The 21,116-nt window shown below is 37.7% G+C and overlaps 1 protein-coding gene and 1 long non-coding RNA gene across 2 annotated transcripts in view; one reads left to right on the forward strand and one right to left on the reverse strand.

Annotated features, from left to right (window-relative positions):
* The window catches only part of LOC112806116 (uncharacterized), a 43,408-nt gene extending 22,663 nt beyond the window's left edge, over positions 1 to 20,745 (reverse strand). Inside the window, exon 1 of the long non-coding RNA XR_012375359.1 lies at positions 20,567 to 20,745. This is a non-coding gene — a long non-coding RNA (uncharacterized lncRNA). The remainder of the gene's footprint in view (positions 1 to 20,566) is intronic.
* On the forward strand, positions 3,906 to 17,393 carry LYVE1 (lymphatic vessel endothelial hyaluronan receptor 1). Its single transcript, XM_025848402.2, has 6 exons — positions 3,906 to 4,179; positions 7,814 to 7,985; positions 8,093 to 8,232; positions 14,392 to 14,709; positions 15,356 to 15,434; positions 15,976 to 17,393. Exons 1-6 carry the CDS (start codon positions 4,098 to 4,100, stop codon positions 16,160 to 16,162), a joined length of 978 nt encoding a protein of 325 aa, XP_025704187.1. The 5' UTR covers positions 3,906 to 4,097; the 3' UTR covers positions 16,163 to 17,393.
* Positions 20,746 to 21,116: the final 371 nt, after the last annotated feature.

Consider the following 21,116-nt stretch of genomic DNA (forward strand, 5'->3'; position numbering starts at 1 on the left):
GATTGGGAGAACAAATATTGTTAAATGTCCAAACTACCTGGAGCAATCTACAGATTTAATGCAATCCTTATCAAAACACCAACAGTATGGTTGGGGCTCCTGGGTGGCTCAGTCGTTAAGCATCTGCCTTCAGCTCAGGTCATGATCCCAGGGTCCTGGGATCGAGCCCCGCATTGGGCTCCCTGCCCAGCAGTGAGTCTGCTTCTCCCTCTACCCCTCCCCCCTGCTTGTGTTCCCTCTCTCTCTGTGTCTCTCTCTGTCAAATAAATAAATAAAATCTTAAAAAACAAAAAAACCAACAGTATGGTGACTAACATAATAATAATAATAAAAAAACCAACAGCATTTTTCACAGAACTAAAACAAATAATCCTAAAATTTGTATGGAACCCCCAAAGACCCCAAATAGCCAGAGCAATCTTGAAAAAGAAAAAAATTGGAGGTATCATAATCCCAGATTTCAAGGTATACTACAAAGCTGTAGTAATCAAAGCAGTATGACACTGGCACAAAAACAGACATAATAGAACAGAATAGACAGCCCAGAAATAAACCCACAATTATATGGTCAATTAATCTACAACAAAGGAGACAAGAATATACAACAGGAAAAAGACAGTCTTCAGTAAATGTTGTTGGGAAAACAGGACAGCTATATGCAAAAGAATGAAATTAGACCACCTTCTTACACCATACACAAAAATAAACTCAAAATGGATTAAAGACCTAAATGTGAGACCTGAAACCATAAAAATCCTTGAAGAGAACACAAGCAATAATTTTTTTGACATTGGTGGTAGCAACATTTTTCTAGATATGTCTCCTGAGGTAAGGGAAATAAAAGCAAAAATAAACTATTGGGACTTCATCAAAATATAAAGCTTCTGCACAGCAAAGGAAATAATCAGCAAAACTAAAGACAACCTACTCCTATGGAATGGGAGAAGATATCTGCAAATGATATATCCACTAAATGGTTAGTATCCAAAATATATAAAGAAGTTATACAACTCAAAACCAAAAAACAAAAATAAAAACAAAAACAAAAAACAACCAAACAAATAATCCAATTAAATAATGGACAGAAGACATGAACAGACATTTCTCCAAAGAAGACATACAAAGATGGTTAACAGACACATGAAAAGATGCTCAACATCACTCATCATCAGGGAAACGCAAATCAAATGGCAATGAGAAATCACCTCACACCTGTCAGAATGCCTAAAATCAAAAACACAAGAAACACAAGTGTTGGTGAGGATGGGGGGAAAAGGAACCCCCCTGCACTGTTGGTGGGAATGAAAACTGGTGCAACCACCCTGGAAAACAGTATGGAGATTCCTCAAAAAATTAAAAACAGAACTACCCTACAATCCAGTAATTGCACTACTGGATTTACCCAAAGAATACAAAAACCCTAATTCAAAAGGATACAAGCACACCTATGTTTACAGCATTATTTACAACAGCCAAATTATAGAAGCAGCCCAAGTGCCCATCAATAGATGAATGGATAAAGAAGATATGGTGTACCACTCGGCTATAAAAAAGAACAAAATCTTGCCATTTGCAACAACATGGACAGATCTAAAGGGTATAATGCTAAATGAAACAAGTCAGTCAGAGAAAGACACCATTTGGTTTGACTCATGTCTAATTTAAGAAGCAAAACAAATGAACAAAGAAAAAAGATAAAAAAAAAAAAAAAACCAGACTCTTAAATATAGAGAACAAACTGATGGTAACCACAGAGGAGGTGAGTAGGGAATGAGTGAAATAGGTGATGGAGATTAAGAGGTATACTTATCATGATGAGCACTAAGTAATGCATGGAAGTGTTGAATCACTATATTGTACATCCAAAACTAATATAACACTGTATATTATAGTAGAATTTAAAAAACAAATTAAAAAAAGAAAATGGGTCTGGATATTCTGTTTCCTACTTTCCTTTGCAACTTCATTGCTGTTCTCTTCATTTCATGTAACTTTTCAAATTTCCCTTCTAATTCTACAAATTTTTTCTTTAATTGTTGATTCTCCTTGATTATACCGTGAGCTTTATTTTATTTATTTATTTATTTATTAGGGCAGATTGCTACTTTATTTTTTTAAACTTAAATTCAATTAATTAACATATAGCATATTATTAGTTTCAGAGGTAGAGTTCAGTGATTCATCAGTCTTATATAATACCCAGCGCTCATTACATCCCATGCCCTCCTTAATGGACATTAAGCATGAGCTGTTATTTCAGAAGTGGATAGTGCTGCTGGGTTTTGGGTTTTTTTTCCCACATCCTAAACACTGTTTCTCAAAACAGTGAAGAGAAATTAACTGGCAATACTTTCTTTATAGCTCTCCAGTTTAGCTTTTAGCTTCTGGCAACTAACTCTTCAGAAACTTGCCTGGAGTGAGAGGCCTACAACTGAAGACTGAGAATATTCACATTTAACAAGAGAGGCAACAAGTTCCTATCAAGCATTCTCACATTCCAATGGTGGCTTAACTTCTCTCAATATGGATATCCAAAAAATAACATACCAAAACAAGCAAGAAGAAGTAGAAAATTTGAACAGATCAAATAAGATTGTTTCCTCTTCCAGAAACTCATTATTAAGCACCAGCACCATGGTGCAGACTCCTTTTATCTAATAATTCCCCTTCTAGAAATTTGTTTCCAGAATTTAGGTCCTTGCTTTCCATGATTCATTTTTCCCTTCCTGTCTTCCTTCTTTCTTTTCAAAATACTTTAGCAAATACTTGAAGGCTAACTTTCTTTTGGCCATGGTGCTAGGCTTTAAGGATAATGATGAAAAAGACATGATTCCTGCCTTCTTGTCTACCTGGTTCCATGGTGATAGAATCACATATGTTTCTGAGGTACCTGTAGCCTGGGGCTTGTGCTCACCCAAGTAATGGGGTCTACAGATATTTAAATATTAGAGTTATTTAAGAGTTATCCCCTGGTCTCTTACAAGTTACCTAAATGCAGAGCAAATTCTTCTTTCATTACTGGTATTTTCTATATAGATATCTAATTTTATGACTGATACCACTTATACAGAAAAGAAATTGTTATCCATACACCATTCCTATAAATAACATTCATTTTGGAGAAAACTCATAAACCATTGCTCAAGGCATTATTCACAAGCCAGAATTCCAAAATTGCCATGGAAGACAAACCACTGAATATCTAGCTGGGATACCAGAGTGCGGTCTGCTCATATATAGTACAGATAAACCTCACATTCATCAAAGATGAAAGAGGAAATCTAAATTGAATTTTGGTCTACCGGAATACAAGAGAAGTTATTAGAGAGTTATTATATAAAGGACCCCTGTGGTGATTCCTATTATAAAGTCAAAAATCCTTTTGTAAAGTGAAAAATGACTAAAATTTCATGAATTGTCCCCCAGTTGTGTTTTCTAAATATGAATTGTATGTCTTGTTTCTTTGAAGAAAAAATCACTTGCAGTGGTGTAGAAATTTCAAGTGTATAAAAGAAAAGGGAGGCATAAACACCCTGAACTCAGTACTTAAATGGGCGCTTGCTTTCATGAGCCTTAGCATCATTCCTTCCCAGATCAGAAGATAAGCAGCTGGAGAAAAAAAAAAATCACTGACTGTGGGAGGAAAACCCATGCTCAATCTCCTTTAGAGACGGACATTCCTACGAGTAGATAAATGAATAGGCTCCACAGGTAATAACAATGAACTGTGTGAGAATGAGCTGGTGAGGGAAGCGGGAGGTGGCAGGGAATATGGGAATTGGGGAAACCTCCAGCAGTTCATGCTGTGCTATCTGCCTTCCTCATTCGTGTGTTTTCTGAGTCAGCATTAGCTAAATTTTCCAGAAAGCAATCCACAAAGTACAGCCTGGGCATTTAAGGGACGTCACTCATTTCCCCCAGTGACCTTGACAAGTCAGAAGCTTGAAAGCAGGGAAATCCGGATGTCTCAGTTATGAAGTGGAGCAGTGGGGCTCCAATATATTTCCAGAAGTCTCCATCCAGACTGGTGATTGTCTGCCTCTGTTACTGCCAGTGACTATCCAGGGTGTTTCTCTGGCTGAGAAGGGGTTGGCATAATGGCCAAATGCTTCAGCCTGGTGTTGCTTCTTGCCTCCATCTGGACCACAAGGCTCCTGGTCACATCTCTCCGTGTAGAAGGTAGGTTTCTTACCAGATTTCCAACCTGCGGCAAGGCAAGATCTTGCAAACTTGTCCTAAGCCTACTTAATTCTTAACTGTGGATTGTTGGGAGTAGGGGTTATCCTCAATGTCAACAGAAGATCTAGTTGGTAGGATTGCTCTGCCAGAAATGTTTTCACCATATTGTCGACTTCACCAAAATGATTCACATTTATCTTTATGTAATCTTGACTTTCATTTTTGGTTACGGAATCTTTTTTTAATGGGAATATCTTGAGTCAAAACATTGAGGAGAGATCATTTGATTTTAAAAGTGTTTCATTGCAGAAACAAACCATGACTGTAATGAATTTTAAGCTTGGGGAAAATGACCAACTTTCACTAAATATTGACCTGTTTTATATTTTTGGAAGTGTCAGCATAATTATTTTAATTTCAATTTTACTATACTACCATATATGTTTTTAATATGAAGTAAACAGCCAATTGACTGAGAAAAAAAAAAACTGTGAAAATGTAGGCTTGAAAATTAGTCATTAGCTCCCTACCAATGGAATGACTTTAAGTGATTTCTGGGCTTTTGAGATGCCTAAGGAGTAACCTCATTCTGCAATGTAGGCAAAAAAAAACTGTAACCACAAATCACTCAATTACAGCTCCAGGCAAATGAAAATTTGAGTACTTTAAAAGGAAAATTTTATATTCCTATGCTGGAAGATGTTCTGTAATATAACTATTTTAGAATCAGGTATCCTGATTTGATTCATTTATTGTTGTATTTAATTTTATGAGAGGCTACAGTTATATAATTGATTTTTTTTCAAATACCAGAACTGTTACTCTCAAATAAGTTTTGTCCTCTTTGAAATTCCCCTGGGGATACTATTCATTGTTTCCCCCAATGCTGCCATTACTCAAACTTTTGAAAATTATTCTTTAGACCATTCTCTGATGATGGCAAAAATTTCCTAAGGAAATTAAACTATATATTACATATAATTTTTATATATGTAATATATGTAATATATAAATTTCATTTAATCTTCTCAAGAAGACATTTTATAGATGAAGAAATAGGCTCAAATAAGGCTCAAGTAAAGCCAAGTGACTTGCCTAGTGCCATATAAATGGTAAATAATAAAGCTTGGCTTTGAATTCGGCTCTGTCTGATCCTAAGCATACAATATTTCCCTGTTGTTTCCTAAAAAAATCTTAAGGAAGAGATTAGTGGAGTAGCTCTTGGATTCCAGCTCCCTCTTTTTGTCTTTAAATGAAATAGGAAAGCATAAAAATGACTACTACTTGTTGACTACCTATGATGGACCCAGCCCCTGCTAGGTACAAATTATCTATTCTGACAAAAATTCTGTGAAGATATAACCATCTCCGTTTAACACTAACTTGCCCAACATCCCAGAGTCAATTAATAACAGATGAAATAATCAAGGCTAGGTCTATTGCCCAGAATAGGTCTATCATTACTCTAAATAATAACTTTTAAGGTAAAAATGAGTTTTGATGAAAAAGTAGCAAGACCACTTTATAGTGTAATTAATAAACCTTCTTTGCAGGTATTCCCAAAGAAGCAGCCATGAGATTTGAACAACAGCAAGCTCATGGACTAAATAAGCCAAATTCCAGGACACGTGTGTTTGGAGAGTCCAGTTCTAGTTGTAGTGTGTGTGTGTGTGTGTGTGTGTGTGTGTGTGTGTGTGTGTGTGTGTGTTCATCTCCCCCATAATACAGCGGGAAGCAGAATAGTGTCTTAATTAAGAACTGGGGTTTCAGAGTCAGTCATAATTGGGTTTGTGCCCCCAATCTGCCCTATATCCTTGCTTTATATCCTTGGGCTTGGGAAAGTTACTTAATCTTCCTGAGCCTCCACTTTTTATTAAAGGAGACAGGGTTTGGTACAGAGTAGTATAAACAGATGATAGATGTTAGAATTAATACTAGCATTAGTATTAGTATCAGTATTGGTATAGGTATTAGTATAAGTGCATATAGTCACAAGAGGCTGTTTTGTCACAAACACTCATATTGGGGTGTTGCCTCTCTAGTTTCTCTTTTGGTGAAAGCAAGGTCTGGAAGCAAATAAAGCCATCTACAAATACTGTACATCGTATACTGTATGATGACTAACATAACATTAAAAAAAATATTGTATATCATATACATATCCCCTCTTCCCACCCCCGGCTCCGGAGCATAGCAAGGTCAATGGAAGACTTGGAAATGTTCCTTTCATGTTTGCAAGGAGAAACTTTATTTTTTTTTAAGATTTTATTTATTTATTTGTCAGAGAGAGAGAGAGAGAGACAGCAAGAGAGGGGACACAAGCAGGGGGAATGGTATAGGGAGAGGGAGAAGCAGGCTTCCCACTGAGCAGAGAGCCCAATGCGGGGCTAGGATCCCAGGACCCTGGGATCATGACCTGAGCCAAAGGCAGATGCTTAATGACTAAGCCACCCAGGTGCCCCTACAAGGAGAAACTTTAAATACCAACATAGAAAGTGGTCAAAGCATTTGACTGGGCATCCAATGCACAGATCTGTGTACAAGCAACTTCTTGGAAGACTGTAATGTCCTCTTAAGGACTTTTGTGGATAAAGCCCAAAAGGAATAATGTACCTGAATGCAATACAACTTTGCAGTTTCATACAGGTCTATAAATCCCAGAACCAAGAAAGGGGATCAGAAGAATTCTTGGATTCATTAACTTTTGAGTAAAATATAATCACAACATATCTGTTCAACTGCCTCAGCTTCCCTAGGGAGATCAACCATTAGCTGACTAAAGCCAAAAAGCTTTGAAGATAACATAATGATGTTATTTATGATTTACTGAGCATCTACTATGCGGCAGGCGCTATCCTAAGCATTTTTATTTGAATTAACTCAACTCTCACTACCCTATACAATAGATACTGTTACTTTCTCAATTTTATAAATAAGGAAACTGAGTCTCAAAGAGATGAAGTAACTAGCCTAAGATCACAGAGCTAGCAAGTGACATAGGCCAGATTTAAATACAGGTCTGACTCTAGAACTCAACTTTATTTAGTTTCTTTGCCATGCAAGTTTCACTGCCCAGTTCCTACAGGAACTTCTGAGTAAGCCTGCCCCCCAATGGTCAGAGAAGACCTGGGACTGAGAAAGCTCACACTCTTGTTACACCAAGTGCAATATTTTTCAGCCCATCTCAGAAATAGTGGTGTTCCCAAGCCACACTGGTTTGGAGTATTGTTAACTATTCTATTAACCACAGCCCTGAATTCTATCTTTCTCAAAGTCTCAGACCTTTCATTTTATAGACTCCAAAAAGGTTTGCAGCAACTGCATCACCTAGACCCAACCCCAGAAACTGGTAGCCAAAGCCTCCACATAAGCAACAAGGCACCTTAATGCAACAGGGCACAATAGACTCAGATCTGATGAGAGTTACAGCTTGGACAGGAGCAAAGACCCAGCTAACCCAGAGGGATGTCCTTGTGGGAAATGCCTGGCCTGTGTTCTGTTATTTCTAAACTTCAATCCCAGTCACGAGGACCTCACTGCTATATCAAGACAATAATGCTCTACTAGGAAGAACAGCCTACAGGCTGGGAACAAGGACAGCAGCAAATTGAGGACTTCTGTGATTCCTTTGCAGAACTTTCCACCTCAGGGCCATGCAGAATTGTGGGGGTCACCCTTGTGAACAAAAAGACAGCTCAGCAGCTGAATTTTGCAGAAGCCCAGGAGGCCTGTAGGCTGATGGGACTAACTTTGGCCAGCAAAGACCAGGTTGAAGCAGCATGGAAGTTTGGCTTTGAGACTTGCAGGTGAGAAACAACTAGAATAAACACTCCTGGAGTTCTTTCAGCGTTGTGTTCTTGTTCAAGCAATAGAAATCAATGTATTCATTCAAATAATGTGCATTCTGTTATAGCTATGGATGGGTTGCAGATAAGTTCTTGGTCATCCCTCGGATTCTCCCAAACCCCAAGTGTGGAAAGAATGGGACAGGTGTCCTGGTTTGGAGAAATTCAGTCAGCAAAAAATTCTTGGCCTACTGTTACAACTCATCTGGTAAGTCAGATCTACAGCCTCTCCATGTTTTCTCTGGTTCTGTGATCCATCTAAGAAGAGTAACCCTGAGCAGCAGTAGAAGAAATCGTGGTGATGGTCATTTAGTACTCCAAGAATGCCTCTGTGACCGGGCTAGAGGTGGCCATGTGCCCCTCAGAGAAAAAAACTTAGGGAAAATATGACTAAATGGCAATATAGGGAGAGGGCATCCCAAGAGGCTCCATTACCCATGCCCCTCCATCTTATAAGGTAAGGAAATATCCACTATAGACAAAGCAATGTACTGAGTTACCACACTGAACCTTGACAATCTTTCTCTGAGGTACACTTTGTCACCCTCATTTTGTAGAGGGGAAAATTTAGCTCAGAGGATGTAAGTACATTTGTCTAAGTTCTCACTACTACAAAGATTTTAACAGAGGTCTAACTCTCAAGCCATGCTCTTTCCCATAACCTTCATTTTTTTTAGAAGAGAAGAAATTCAGACGCTATACTTGACATCTTCAAGGATAAGATCATTTTATGAAGGAAGGAGTTAAAGCTAGAAAATAGAATTGGTTTGCTCATGGTCACACAGTTGTTCTTTTAACCTTGCTTGGAGACCACAATCATTTTATCCCAAGTGCTTTACCTAAGGAATATCTCAGGAAGTTTTTCTTTCACTAAATACTTGCTCTCAGTTGATCGTAAGAACCTCTGCTGATTTATTACTCTTCACACATACTCATAAATCTGACATTCCAAAGGTCAGACAGCTAAGTGGTCACATACAAGGATAGATTCCAAAGTCATACTCTAAGATCCAAGAAATAAACGTGCACTAGCAACACTGTGTTGCCCAAAAGCAACATAGGGTCCAAGCAGTTCTCTGAATCAGGAGGCTTTGACCTAAAAAGAGACCTGAAAGACACTTTGTCCTCTTTCCTCATTTCATGGATGAAATGATAGTTCAGATTGGAGGTCTGGCTTGTTCAGTTGGTGGCAGAGTCAATACTGGAACATAAAGCTTCTTTCAACATTTGTTTTACCATCATCCTCCTCTCCTCTGCCTCTTCTGCCCACCACTTTTGGCTGGGGAATTGGTGGTTCACATGCCTGTATATCTCATAGCCAGCCCATGCTTGTCAAATGACCTGGTATTGTAACTTTCTGGCCTTCCTCGCAGCTGTCAGTGTGATGATATGATACCCAGCCCTCTGGACTTCACAAAATGGGATCAGAGGAAGAGGACTTGGATTTGTGTGTTTCCTTGTGGTTTCATTTAACTTGTACTTCCATCCCCTATCTTTCCTGTATAATTAAAGTTAGATCTAGAGGCTTGATTCAACTCTTGTTCAATATTTTTGGCAAAAAGACTACATCAAAAACTAATGGTGTACTATATAGTGGCTAATTGATAATAATAAAAAAAAAGACCTCATAGATGATACCGTGTACTTTAGATTACCATGTACTTTAGATCACTTCTCAACAAAAGGCACTTAATGTCAGTATGTCCCATTATTAATATGCTAATTTTGATCATTTGAATAAGATGCCAGACCTCTCTAAATGAACTCATAAATATATGTTTTTCCCCTTGCAATGAGTAGGTAATCTACAATGTGATATTGTGGCACCATGCAAATATTCTGACTCGAACTATCTTGTACCTAGTAGTTTAAGCAGCCATTGGTAATTCTTGCTGGAACCAGTTATTATATGTAGGGCTACAAGATGGTGACTTTCTAAATCTTCCTTCTACATTTGTTAGCTGGTATTCTTTGATAAGAAGAATTTCTCTCCCTCTCTCTCTCTCTCTCTCTCTCTTTCTCACACACACACACACACACACACACACACACACACACACACACCTCTTCCCTCCTCCTTATACTACTATGGACACATGACATTTTACTTATTCTGTGTGTTCAACATGTTATGATCAATTTTACAATTATTATTCTTTTTGATGCTCAAATTGTCCCAAATTTGGTAATAGGAGCCCCTCCTAGTTGACTTTTGTGCCCTTTATTCCATTAGTATTGGAGCAATTCCTTTCTTTCTAACATAATAATAGCATTTCCCAGACTTACTTTGTACTTTCTCTGCCCCTGATGTGGAATCAGCCATTTATTTCTCCAAGAAGCCCAGGTTCTTTGTAATGGAAAATGTTAATTAGAAACCAAGATCTGGATTCAAGTAATTTTCATTACCACTGGAGTTTTCATTGCTTCTCAGTATTTTTAGTGGATAGCTATGTGTATATTTACACATACATACATATATCTAAAAATTATGAATTTGTATTGATATTTCCAACTCAAATTTAACAATTCAAATTTTTTCTTAGTTTGTTTTATACCTGCATCTTTTTTCTCTTACACAGAAGATCTTAGTTCCCAATAAATAATAGTAATATACTTTCTTATCCTATAATAGTTTCAAAATTATAAAACAAACATTATTAGGAATAATGAACCTATTGAGTGAAATTTGAGATTTCTTTGCATTTCTTTCAGTCCCCAGAAGATAGCCCTCTAAGGTTGTACTGTCAAAAAAACTATGTACAAAGGTGACTTGAAAAATTCACAACTCTGTGTGGTTATATTATCATTTTGAAATAAATTAGGCTCATGTGCTTCTGTTTGCCATCTTTGTGAGGATCAGAGTTAACCTAACCCTTATCCTAACACTACTCCTAAACTTACCCTATGTTTCGTTGTTTTTGTAACTTTCTTTTTTATGGCTATCTTGTGAGGTCTGGGGATTAGAATAACCCTAAACCTGACCCTATACCTTACCCTAATTGTCTTTTTTTATTGCTATCTTTGTGGGTTCTGGGAGACCAGACCAAAGTACTTTGAACGCTCTGCATGCACCATCTGTTTCATGCTGTTCCCTCTGCCACAATGCCCATCTTCCTCCCCACTTAGCTAACTGCTACTCTTTATTCAATTCTCAAGTGCCAGCCTCTTCAAGAAGCCTTCCCATATCCCTTACTCCTATCTTTCCTCTTGGAGTCCAACCACACTCTGTGTTTAATATCAGAGTACTTGGCACATTCTAAAGAAATTATATTCATAGTTTGCAGGGGAAGGAGAGCTAGGTCCTAACACTCCTAGGTGTGCCTTCAACCCGGCAGGGATCACAGGATCAGACTGCTGTTGCTCCCTCACACTGTGGCCTTTTTGGCTACATTTAATGAACAGAGAGGCAAAGGAAACTAATTCTTAGATAGATCCTATCTAACATGCCCATCCATTATGCTAGGCCCTACACATTTATTATCTCATTAATCCTCAGTAAAATGACACAAATGTATCATTTCTATTTTCCAGGAGAAATAACTGATGCTTAGTGTGTATTTCGCTATGGTCATAGTCAATAAGGGAAAGAGCCAGGATTTAAGTCTTGAGCCATACTACTTCCACATAGCACCTTCCATGGTAATGAATATACATCAATAACATACCAGGCCCTGGTCAGGTTCTGAGCATCAGTGTTTTTTAAAAGCTCTTCATATGATTCCAATGTGTAGCCAGGGTTCAAAATCACTCTTTCCTAAGAGATCGCTAAGATCTAAGTTTTAGGATTCCAGGTACTTCTAGATTCCCCTATTTCTTTGTAATTGCAATAATCTCCTTCCTTGTTCCTGGATTGTCCTCTCTCCACATTGCATTTCATCCTCCACATGCATCCACTGATAATTATATTATTCCTCTGCTCCACAGCACTTGGGTGACTTCCTATTTGAGAATATAATGTAAACTATGAAGCCTTTTACACATAAAAATAAGCATGTATGAGAACTCCTATATCAGTTAGGAGGTTTGTGGACCCAGTATTCCAACTCCTACAAAATAAATTCCAAATGCTTTAACATGGCAATTATGAATCTCAATACTCTGGCTCCAGGCTATCTTCCCAGTCATCTCCTACTTGCAGTCTTTCATGCTCCCAATCATATACACACCCCATTCTCCAGCCACACTGTACTCCTTGTCATTTTTCGATATAACTACTTTTTCGAACTTCTGGATTCTTGGGTCATGCTATTCCTATTGACTGGAATATTGTATTCCCTCTTCCATACTAGATGAGCTACTGCTGTGTTCCAGCCATAATGGTCTTTTACTAAAACATCAAACACACTGAGTTCATTCAACTTTGGGCTCTTGAACTTCCTGTTCTCTTTACTTGGAATACTTTTGCCCTAGATCTTCAGTGACTGGCTACTTTTTATCACTTAGGTCTCAGTTTAAGTATCACCTCCCCACTTTCTCATATCATCCTATTCAAAGTATCCATTTCCCATTCCCTACCGCTACTGGTTTAATCTTTATCCTGTTTAATTTTCTTCTTAACACTTATCACCCTTTAAAATTTCTGCCTTTTTTTTTTTTTTAAGAGCGATGGAAAGGAGCAGGCGGTTGTGCAGAGGGAGAGGGAGAGGAAGAGAGAGAATCCTAAGCAGGCTCCATGCCCAGCATGGAGCCCTACATGGGGCTCGATCGCACAACTCTGAGATCACGACCTGAGCTGAAATCAAGAGTTAGATGCTTAACCAACTGAGCCACTCAGGTTCCCCTGGCCTTTTTTTCCCCCCTTAAATCTATCCTTCCATTAGCATATAGGGCCCTTAAATGTAAGGACTCTCTCTTCTTTGTACCATGACCTTAGCATTTGGAACAGTGTTTAGCACAGAGTTGGGGCTCAATAAATATTTGAACAAACACGTCAATTCTCCATACCATCTCCTCTGTGAATCCCCAGTGACCTCCTCCTACCTTTATCAAAATACGACTGTCCTGGAAACTGAAACTATGCTGTATGTCTCTGTATTTTCAGTTCCCAACATAGTATGTTGTACTCAGTATTTCTTTCCTGATATTAAAAAATTTTCAATTTTTGAAGGAAAAACTGCTTAGGATGTGCTCAAGAATAAGAAATGTAACTAGAAGTTCAAGGCAAAAGTCAAGGATGATATGTGTTTGAATAGAGATGTTTTCAAATAAAATAAATATTATAAAATTCTGACTGAATGTGTGTATAGTCAAAATGTTTTATCAGTAGTATCTATGACCTTGATTGGTAATTTATTGTATTTTTCAAAAATGAATGGAATAACTTTTTCTTCTTAACTAACATTCCAGCTGATGCTACCTACTGCCAGAAATAAGTAGGAATTTAAAATAGATGCAAATTCTTATTATAATATATTACATGGATCTGTCATTTACCAGCTATGTGAATTTCAGCAAGTTATTCGATTTCACTAAACTTCAGTTTCTTCCTATAAAATGAGAGTTTAATAAAATTGTTAAATGAAGTGTCATGATTGACTCAGATAAGATGCTCAAAAATGTTGTTTCCTCTCTATCATATTCATCAGATTGGAAAGCAAATCTATATCCCTCCTCTGCTCCCCTCCTTAAAAAAATTTTATGTTGAAGAACACAGAGAAATCTGGTTTTTGATCTCTGACCTTAAGTGTATATTGTCATGTGTGTATATTCAGTCTCCCCATCTACTCTTTCCATCCTGTCACTTCTGCATCCTTTCTTTATTCATTAAATATTTATTGAGCATGAACAATGTGCTAGACACAGAGAACATACCATGATGACCAAGACAGATGGGGTTCCTGCTTCTAGGGAGCTCAGTCCAGTGTAGAGCAGTGCAATGAGAACCTTGACAAGGGAAGTATAAGGAGGTACAAAAACATATGCCTAGGGACCCAATCTAGTCATCAAGTCTGCCTAATAAAGAGATATTCAATCTGAGACTTGAAGGATAAGTAAGAATTAAGTAAAGAAGGGGCAAAGAGTCTTACAGGTAAACAAAGCACCATGGTCAAAGGCTTGGATATGAAAGAAAGCATATCAAAGAACAGAAGAAATGTGAGAAGGCAGGAGAAATAAGAGACACACTGATCAGATAAGGCTAGCCATGTCAGCAGGGGACAGATCACAGGGGGGCCTTATAGGCTATGCAATTGAGGCAGTCACTGAAGAATTCTAAGGAAGAAAGTGATATGATTAGATTTGCATTTTTGTAAGATCATTCTGGCTACACTGTAAGGGGGCTGGAGAGGAGTAAGACTAGAGGCAGGAAGAACAATTAGGAGGCTGTTTTAATACTTACTTGTTACTTTATTTTTCCCTCCCCCAACAGATACTTGGATTAACTCATGCCTTCCAGAAATCATCTCCACCAACGACCCCATATTCAACACTGAAGAGGCAATGTACACGACAGAAATGATTGTCAGTGACAGTGCATACTCATCTTCAACTACTGATGCACCTTATTCTGCTACACCTTCTCTTGCTCCTACTTCTGCTCTGGCTTCCACTTCTACTCGACGGAAAAGAAAATTGATTTGTGTAACAGAAGGCTTTGTGGAAACTAGCACCATATCTACAGAAACAGAAACTGAGTCATATACTGAATATAAAACCACATTCAAGAATGAGGCCGTTGGGTTTGGAGGTAAAAGCTTTCTGTGTTTGCATTGTGTGTGTGTGTGTGTGTGTGTGTGTGTGTGTTTATGTATAACAGACAATACATAAAAACCATGTTGTCTCCAGATTAGGTACTCAGGACCTGCCAAATACAAGTAAAGCCTTAATGCAAACTCAGTTTTCATAAAGTCATAGAACTTGAGAACTCTAAAGAAACTTAATGATTAAACTAAAAATCATGAGTATAAAATAGCTTCACTTTTAAAACTCAAAGCCTTTTAAAAATAAATCACTATTAATACATCGAAGTTCTTTTAAAAATATATACCTTAAATGATTAAAAATGATTAAAAAGTTTGTCTTCCTATTTAAAAGGAAGGGTTTACACTTAATTAGCTCCAAACATATCATCTCAAGGCCACAGAGAGGAAATGGACTCTGTCATATTGCAGTTTATAAAATAGAGAGAGCATGTGAGGTAAGGCCAAGGATTTCTATAGGCAAGAAGCAAAGCAGATGTGGGCCCAACATTCTAAGTAGCCTCTTTGTGGTCACAGAGAAGGCTTTTCTCCTGCATTATCTGTTGTCGGGCTTGGTGTAAAGAATCGTTACGAGAGCCACACCCAACAATGCATAAACGAAGGACCAATAGGCTATGTCTCTGTTTCCTCCAGGTGTCCCCACGGCTCTGCTAGTGCTTGCACTCCTCTTCTTTGCTGCTGCAGCTGGTCTGGCAGTTTGCTACGTCAAAAGGTAGGTTTGTGGCACATTGTTGGTTTTATAATCTATGTCACATTCCTATCTTGTGTTTTTCCAGGGTTGTTATTGGCATTTTCCTCGTCAAAACAGAAATGATAGTCTTCTTATATCGTAAATTTTCTCCCTCATCTCACCTTTCCTCCCACACCCAATCTTTCTACTATTTCAGCATGTGCCTGTCATCCAGCCTTTAGAAACAGGTCAATGCTGTCCCTTGGAGAATCAAGAGATAAAAAGAACAGACTGACATCTAGGAGGAAAATAGATATTTTATTTTGATTCTCAGTTCTTTGTTGTTGGTGGGAGGGTTATGAGGTCAGCCTCAAGTCTGGCCTGCAAACTTACTGTCTCATCTAAATGAATCCACTGCAGTGGGGATGCATTAATGTATTTGAGTGTGCATGTGTTAGCATCTCTCTGAAATAAAGGTACCCAGTGTACTGTGCTAATACGGGCTATCACAGACAAAGCGTTATCTATTGGTGTATGTGTTACAAATAAATCTCTCACTTTAATTTTATAATTATGCCTATAGGTATGTGAAGACCTTTCCTTTTACAAACAAGAATCAGCAGAAGGAAATGATTGAAACCAAAGTAGTAAAGGAGGAGAAGGCCGATGATAGCAACCCTAATGAGGAATCAAAGAAAACTGATAAAAAGCCAGAAGAACCCAAGAGTCCACCCAAAACTACAGTGCGATGCCTGGAAGCTGAAGTTTAGAAGTTTAGAAGAAAAAGAAATGAGAGGACACACCAAGGATGATTTCTTTCCTGATACATATCCTGGCCCCAGATGGGGAAACTTAAAGGGCCGAAGAACCAAACAAGAAAGTCCACCCTTGGTTCCTAAATGGAATCAACTCAGGGCTACCTTTGGACTATGGAGTTCACCAAACAGAATTCCCTTCTTCTTACTGCAATCCTTTCTGGATCCTATCCTCCTACCTCCAAAGCTTCCCACAACCTTTCTAGCCTGGCTATGTCCTAATAATATCTCTGTGGGAGAAAGGAGCTTCGCAAAGCACAGGGACCTAAAACAGCTAATCAGAACACATTTATAAAGAGGCTTCTTAGTTGGCTGAGAACAGGTGAGTTGAGAACCAAGAAACCACCGAGACCAAGGCTTTCTCTATTGATTCCACAGGCCAGATCCTTTCTTCACTCTGAAAAGGTAACATACATCATCTGGCATGCCCTTCTGAGCCAGGCAAGAACAAAAGAAGGAAAGAAAAGTTCAGCATCTGAAGGCCATGGAGATTCCCATGACTTGAGACTTGATCTCTGTAAAGCCAAAATAAGTAGAGAAAAAGAATGAGGCCAAGGATGTTGTCAGCATATTGCCAGCAGGGACTACAAATACAGATAGGGTCAAAGTAGTCATCTCTGAATAATCTGAGTTGGAATCACTTTTTAGAATACACACACACTTTCTTTTCTTTCTCTTGCTGCTATTTTCTCTAGAAGTATACACTTTTACAAGGAACCAAAACAAATCTCTTACAAATTTTTATTTTTATCTGAGTTTTATCCGAGAAATTATTACTGAGGAAAATTACTGTGTTAAAATGCAGTAAAATTTAACAAACATTTATTGAATATATCAGGTGCTGGGTAAGGTATTACATTCTATAATTGAATGTTATTTATCAAAAACTTGTATACAGTAAAATGTATGAAGCTAATTTTTCTGTTTTGATATCCCTAGCTTATCTACTTGCAAAACTAATTTTTTACTAAGACTAATCTATTCATTATTTTCTCTAACATGGCAGCCATTATAACCTTAATTTATTATTAACATACTTAAAAAGTACGTTATTACCTCTATGCACTGAAGCACATTTTTTAAATGTCATTAACAAAGGTATCACCAGTTCTCCTTTTTTCAGCAAGAAGAGCCCAAAAGGTGCAGAGATATTTGTGTCAAAAAAATAAAAGTATTTAGAAAATTTCTTTGCTCTCTTATTTACATAGATGCATTATACCTTTCATGCAAAACTGAAGTAAACTGTTTTTTGCAAAAATAAGAGGAACAATTTTGGTTGTCGAAAAACAAATATTTGTAAACCAGGTAGTACATATATCACCATATGGGGCTATTCTTGCTTCAGGTGGTCTTATTTTAAGCATGTCAAGTACGCACACATAAAACAGTCCTTTACTTAGGATTTGGGTCCTACATTATAATCCATTTCAGAGTTCACAGGGAGCTGAGGATTCAGGATTGTTAATTTGTCCTGTTTCTCTAGCCTTCTCTCTCCCTCTCTCTGGTCTTCCCTTTTGGACTGCTAATATCTTCTTCCCCTCACCAGTGACCCCACAGCTAGCTAGCTCCATGATCCTTTCAGCTCACAGACCATAAACTGCTAGCACAGTCTTTTGTGGTTGGCCCACAGAGTATTATCTTAAATTTTGGTTTAATTGCCAAGAATGAAAAATCAAGTGGTCCCTGCCTGGCTCAATCAGTAGAGCATGTGATTCTTGATCTCAGGGTTGTGAGTTCAAGCCCCATGTTGGGTGTAGAGATTACTTAAAAATAAAATCTTTTTAAAAAATCAAGAGTTTTCACATATTTATATTCCCAGTTTCCCTTGAAAAAATGGGAAGATCTGGAGATAGAGAGCCCATATTCCCCCACAGCAATAATTATCTCAAACTAAGTAGTGGCTGTCCCCTTTAAAAAGGGGTCCACTTGCTTCACTTTATCACAGTCTTCATGCTCTATTGCGTCTTCATGCCAGAATAAAGGTGCCATGTCCTATGGATCTTATTACTATTGCCTTTTCCTTCACACCCAGCCCATTTCACTCATTTACAATCTTCCTGGCACTGAGGTCTGTGAGTTTGAAATTCTGGTTTGTCAGTCCTTAAGTTTTATCAGCCTCATCTAGTTCTTAGGGAGTGAAGAAGAAAAAGCAGAAAGAGCATAAGTAATGGCCTTCCTTCTATCTATGTTAGCTGAAAAATAATCAGATCTTCCACCTTAGATCTCCCATCTTGTGAGCATATACTATATGTTAGGATACTATCATCTACTACTTGTTTTTAAAGATTTTATTTATTTATTTATTTATTTATTTATTTATTTATTTATTTGACACAGAGAGAGACAGAGAGACAGTGAGAGAGGGAACACAAGCAGGGGAGTGGGAGACGGAAAAGCAGGCTTCCCACTGAGCAGGAAGCCTGATGCGGGGCTCGATCATGGGATCATGACCTGAGATGAAGGCAGACGCTTAATGACTGAGCCACCCAGGTGCCCCTATCATTTACTGTTAATTTAGACAGGCATATGCCCTACTCAGGAGGAGGAAGAGGGAAGGAGAAAAACCTCACCCATCCACATATATTCAATAAATATCCCAGATGCCAATTGCAAACATACTGATGAAATATGTAACTTTCATCATTATGGAAGAAAGGAAAGGAGAAAAGAAGGAGAGGAAGGAAGGGAAGGAGGAAGGAAAGAAGGGAAAAACACTTATTGAGTACCTAAGTGATAGTCATTTTCACATGTGCTATTCAATCATTATATTTCCCTGAGAAGAATTATTACTGTCATTTTTTTATTAATTAGAAAATTGGATTTAGAGGAGTTAAATCACTTTTCTATGGTCACAGGTCTACTTAAGTGCCAAAGGCAGGACTCAATCCCAAGTCAGAATGACTGCAGAGCCCATACTCCTTTCCCTACACCACTACACTTCTTTTTGCAAATGACAATATAGCGATTCCAGTATGTAAGCTTGAAATCAGTCACTTGCCAAAAACAAATAAGAAAAATAACTCAGGACTCCTGTCCCAACTTCAGGGAATTTTTAAATCCATTTGCAATAACAAGGAAAAAAAAAAAAGAGAACTACTAAAAAACCTTTTGAGAACTGCTCCCTCATTGATACAGTCACCAACCTCAGCAAAGACTTACCTAGTCCAGCTCATATGGTCAGAAAATGTAAGTTGCACAAGGATCAAAGATAAGCTTCTCAAAATTCTTCACAAAGTTAAAAAAAAATGAAGTCAAATGTCATAGATATCTAGAAGTACAGCCTGGTCTAAAAGTCTCCTTCTTCCTAGTCAAATTCTCTTTATTCTCCATTGAACAAAGAGAAATTGGAAGAATATGAGGGATGACTCAGGTCAGACCTACAGTTCAACCTACCAAAGCCAGTCTTCAAACAAGGCAGGTAGACAGCCATCTAATTACGTTTCTAGGTGGTGCACAGGATCTCCATGCCCAGAAATGCCTCCTCCTCATGCCTGCCTCCCTGGCTCAAACAGTATCCATCCACTCCTTTGTGAAACTATCTGCTTTTTATAAAAACCAGGCCAACTATCAAATATAAACATGCTGATGTAGTTCCAATAAAAATAAACTGGTTTCTAAGGGTAGAAAGCTCAAGTAAAGCGGGTGACTTGAGGCCCAGCACGTGTTTGCACACAGTGGGAGTTTATAAATGCCCTTTGGCTTGAATAGGATTGAATCATGTTGTTTTCAGAGCAAAGAATCCTCCATGTTATTGCCCTTCTCTAGACTTTTGGCTAGTGCTCAAAGCAAAATCAATTGCTCTAGGAAAAAGCAGGTTTCTAAGGACAATAATAACAACATGCAAGTAAATAAATTCTTACTAAGAAATGAGAGAGTCACTCACACACCAAAAAACAAAAGGTTTAAGTTTCCTAACAGGAACAAAAGCAATTATTTGTTAATTCAATATCCTAGTTAAGTGTAAATAAAGTTTAGTTGTTTACCTTACAATAGTCTATACATAAGATTAGGTTTGACCTAAGAACATTTTAATAATACTAAAACCACCTGAGAGCATTCACCTCTGTGTATGTTCCCCAGGAAATGCCCAAATTTCCAGACAGTGCTGATGTGATTCAGGATGTCCCCCTTTAGTATCTAGGCCATTTACTTTTAAAAAACAAACTTTTTTAGAATAGTTTTAAGTTTACAAAAAAAAAAAGTGAAGATAGTAACAAAGAGTTCTCATATACCCTATACCCAGTTTCTTCTATTAACACTCTCTATTAGTATGGTACATTTGTCATGATTAATGAACCAATATTGATACGTTATTATTAACTAAAATTTATACTTTATTCTCACTTCCTTAGTTCTTACCTTATATCTGTTTTACTGTTCCAGGATCCCAAGCAAAATACCATATTACACTTAGTTGTAATATCTCCATAGGCTCCTCTTGGTTATGAAAATTTCTCAAACTTTCCTTGTTTTTGATAACTTTTTTTGAGGAGTACTGGTGAGGTATTGTGCATAACATCCCTCAACTGGGGTTTCTCTGATTTTTTTCATGATTACACTGGCAAAGGGGAGAAAGACCACAGAGGTAAAGTGCTATTTTCATCACAGCATATCAAACATATATACTATCAACATGACCTATCACTGAGGACATTAATCTTGAGCACCAGGCTGAGGTAGTGCTCATCAGTTTTCTCCTATGTAAAATTACTCTTTTTTCCTCTTTCCATGCTGTACTCTTTGGGGAAAAAAGTCACTATGCACAGCCCATACAAAAATAGAGGGTGGTTATGCTCTGCCTCCTCAAAAGCAGAATATCTAAATAAATTATTTGGAATTCTGCACAGGAGAGTCATCTATTATCCCTCATTAATTTATTTAATTTTTTATTTACATCAGTGTGGATGAA

Source organism: Callorhinus ursinus, unplaced genomic scaffold (assembly GCF_003265705.2).
Source record: "Callorhinus ursinus isolate GAN/ISIS: 27379988/994484 unplaced genomic scaffold, GSC_fseal_2.0 scaffold49, whole genome shotgun sequence".
Lineage (NCBI taxonomy): Eukaryota > Metazoa > Chordata > Mammalia > Carnivora > Otariidae > Callorhinus > Callorhinus ursinus.

What these genes read in the sequence shown, in the direction of transcription:
- LYVE1 (XM_025848402.2), top strand. Translation starts at nt 4,098, where the DNA reads ATGGCCAAATGCTTCAGCCTGGTGTTGCTTCTTGCCTCCATCTGGACC. An exon ending in TGAGGCCGTTGGGTTTGGAG is followed by an intron (nt 14,710 to 15,355) that starts GTAAAAGCTTTC and finishes TGTTTCCTCCAG; the next exon opens with GTGTCCCCACGGCTCTGCTA. An exon ending in GCAGTTTGCTACGTCAAAAG is followed by an intron (nt 15,435 to 15,975) that starts GTAGGTTTGTGG and finishes TTATGCCTATAG; the next exon opens with GTATGTGAAGACCTTTCCTT.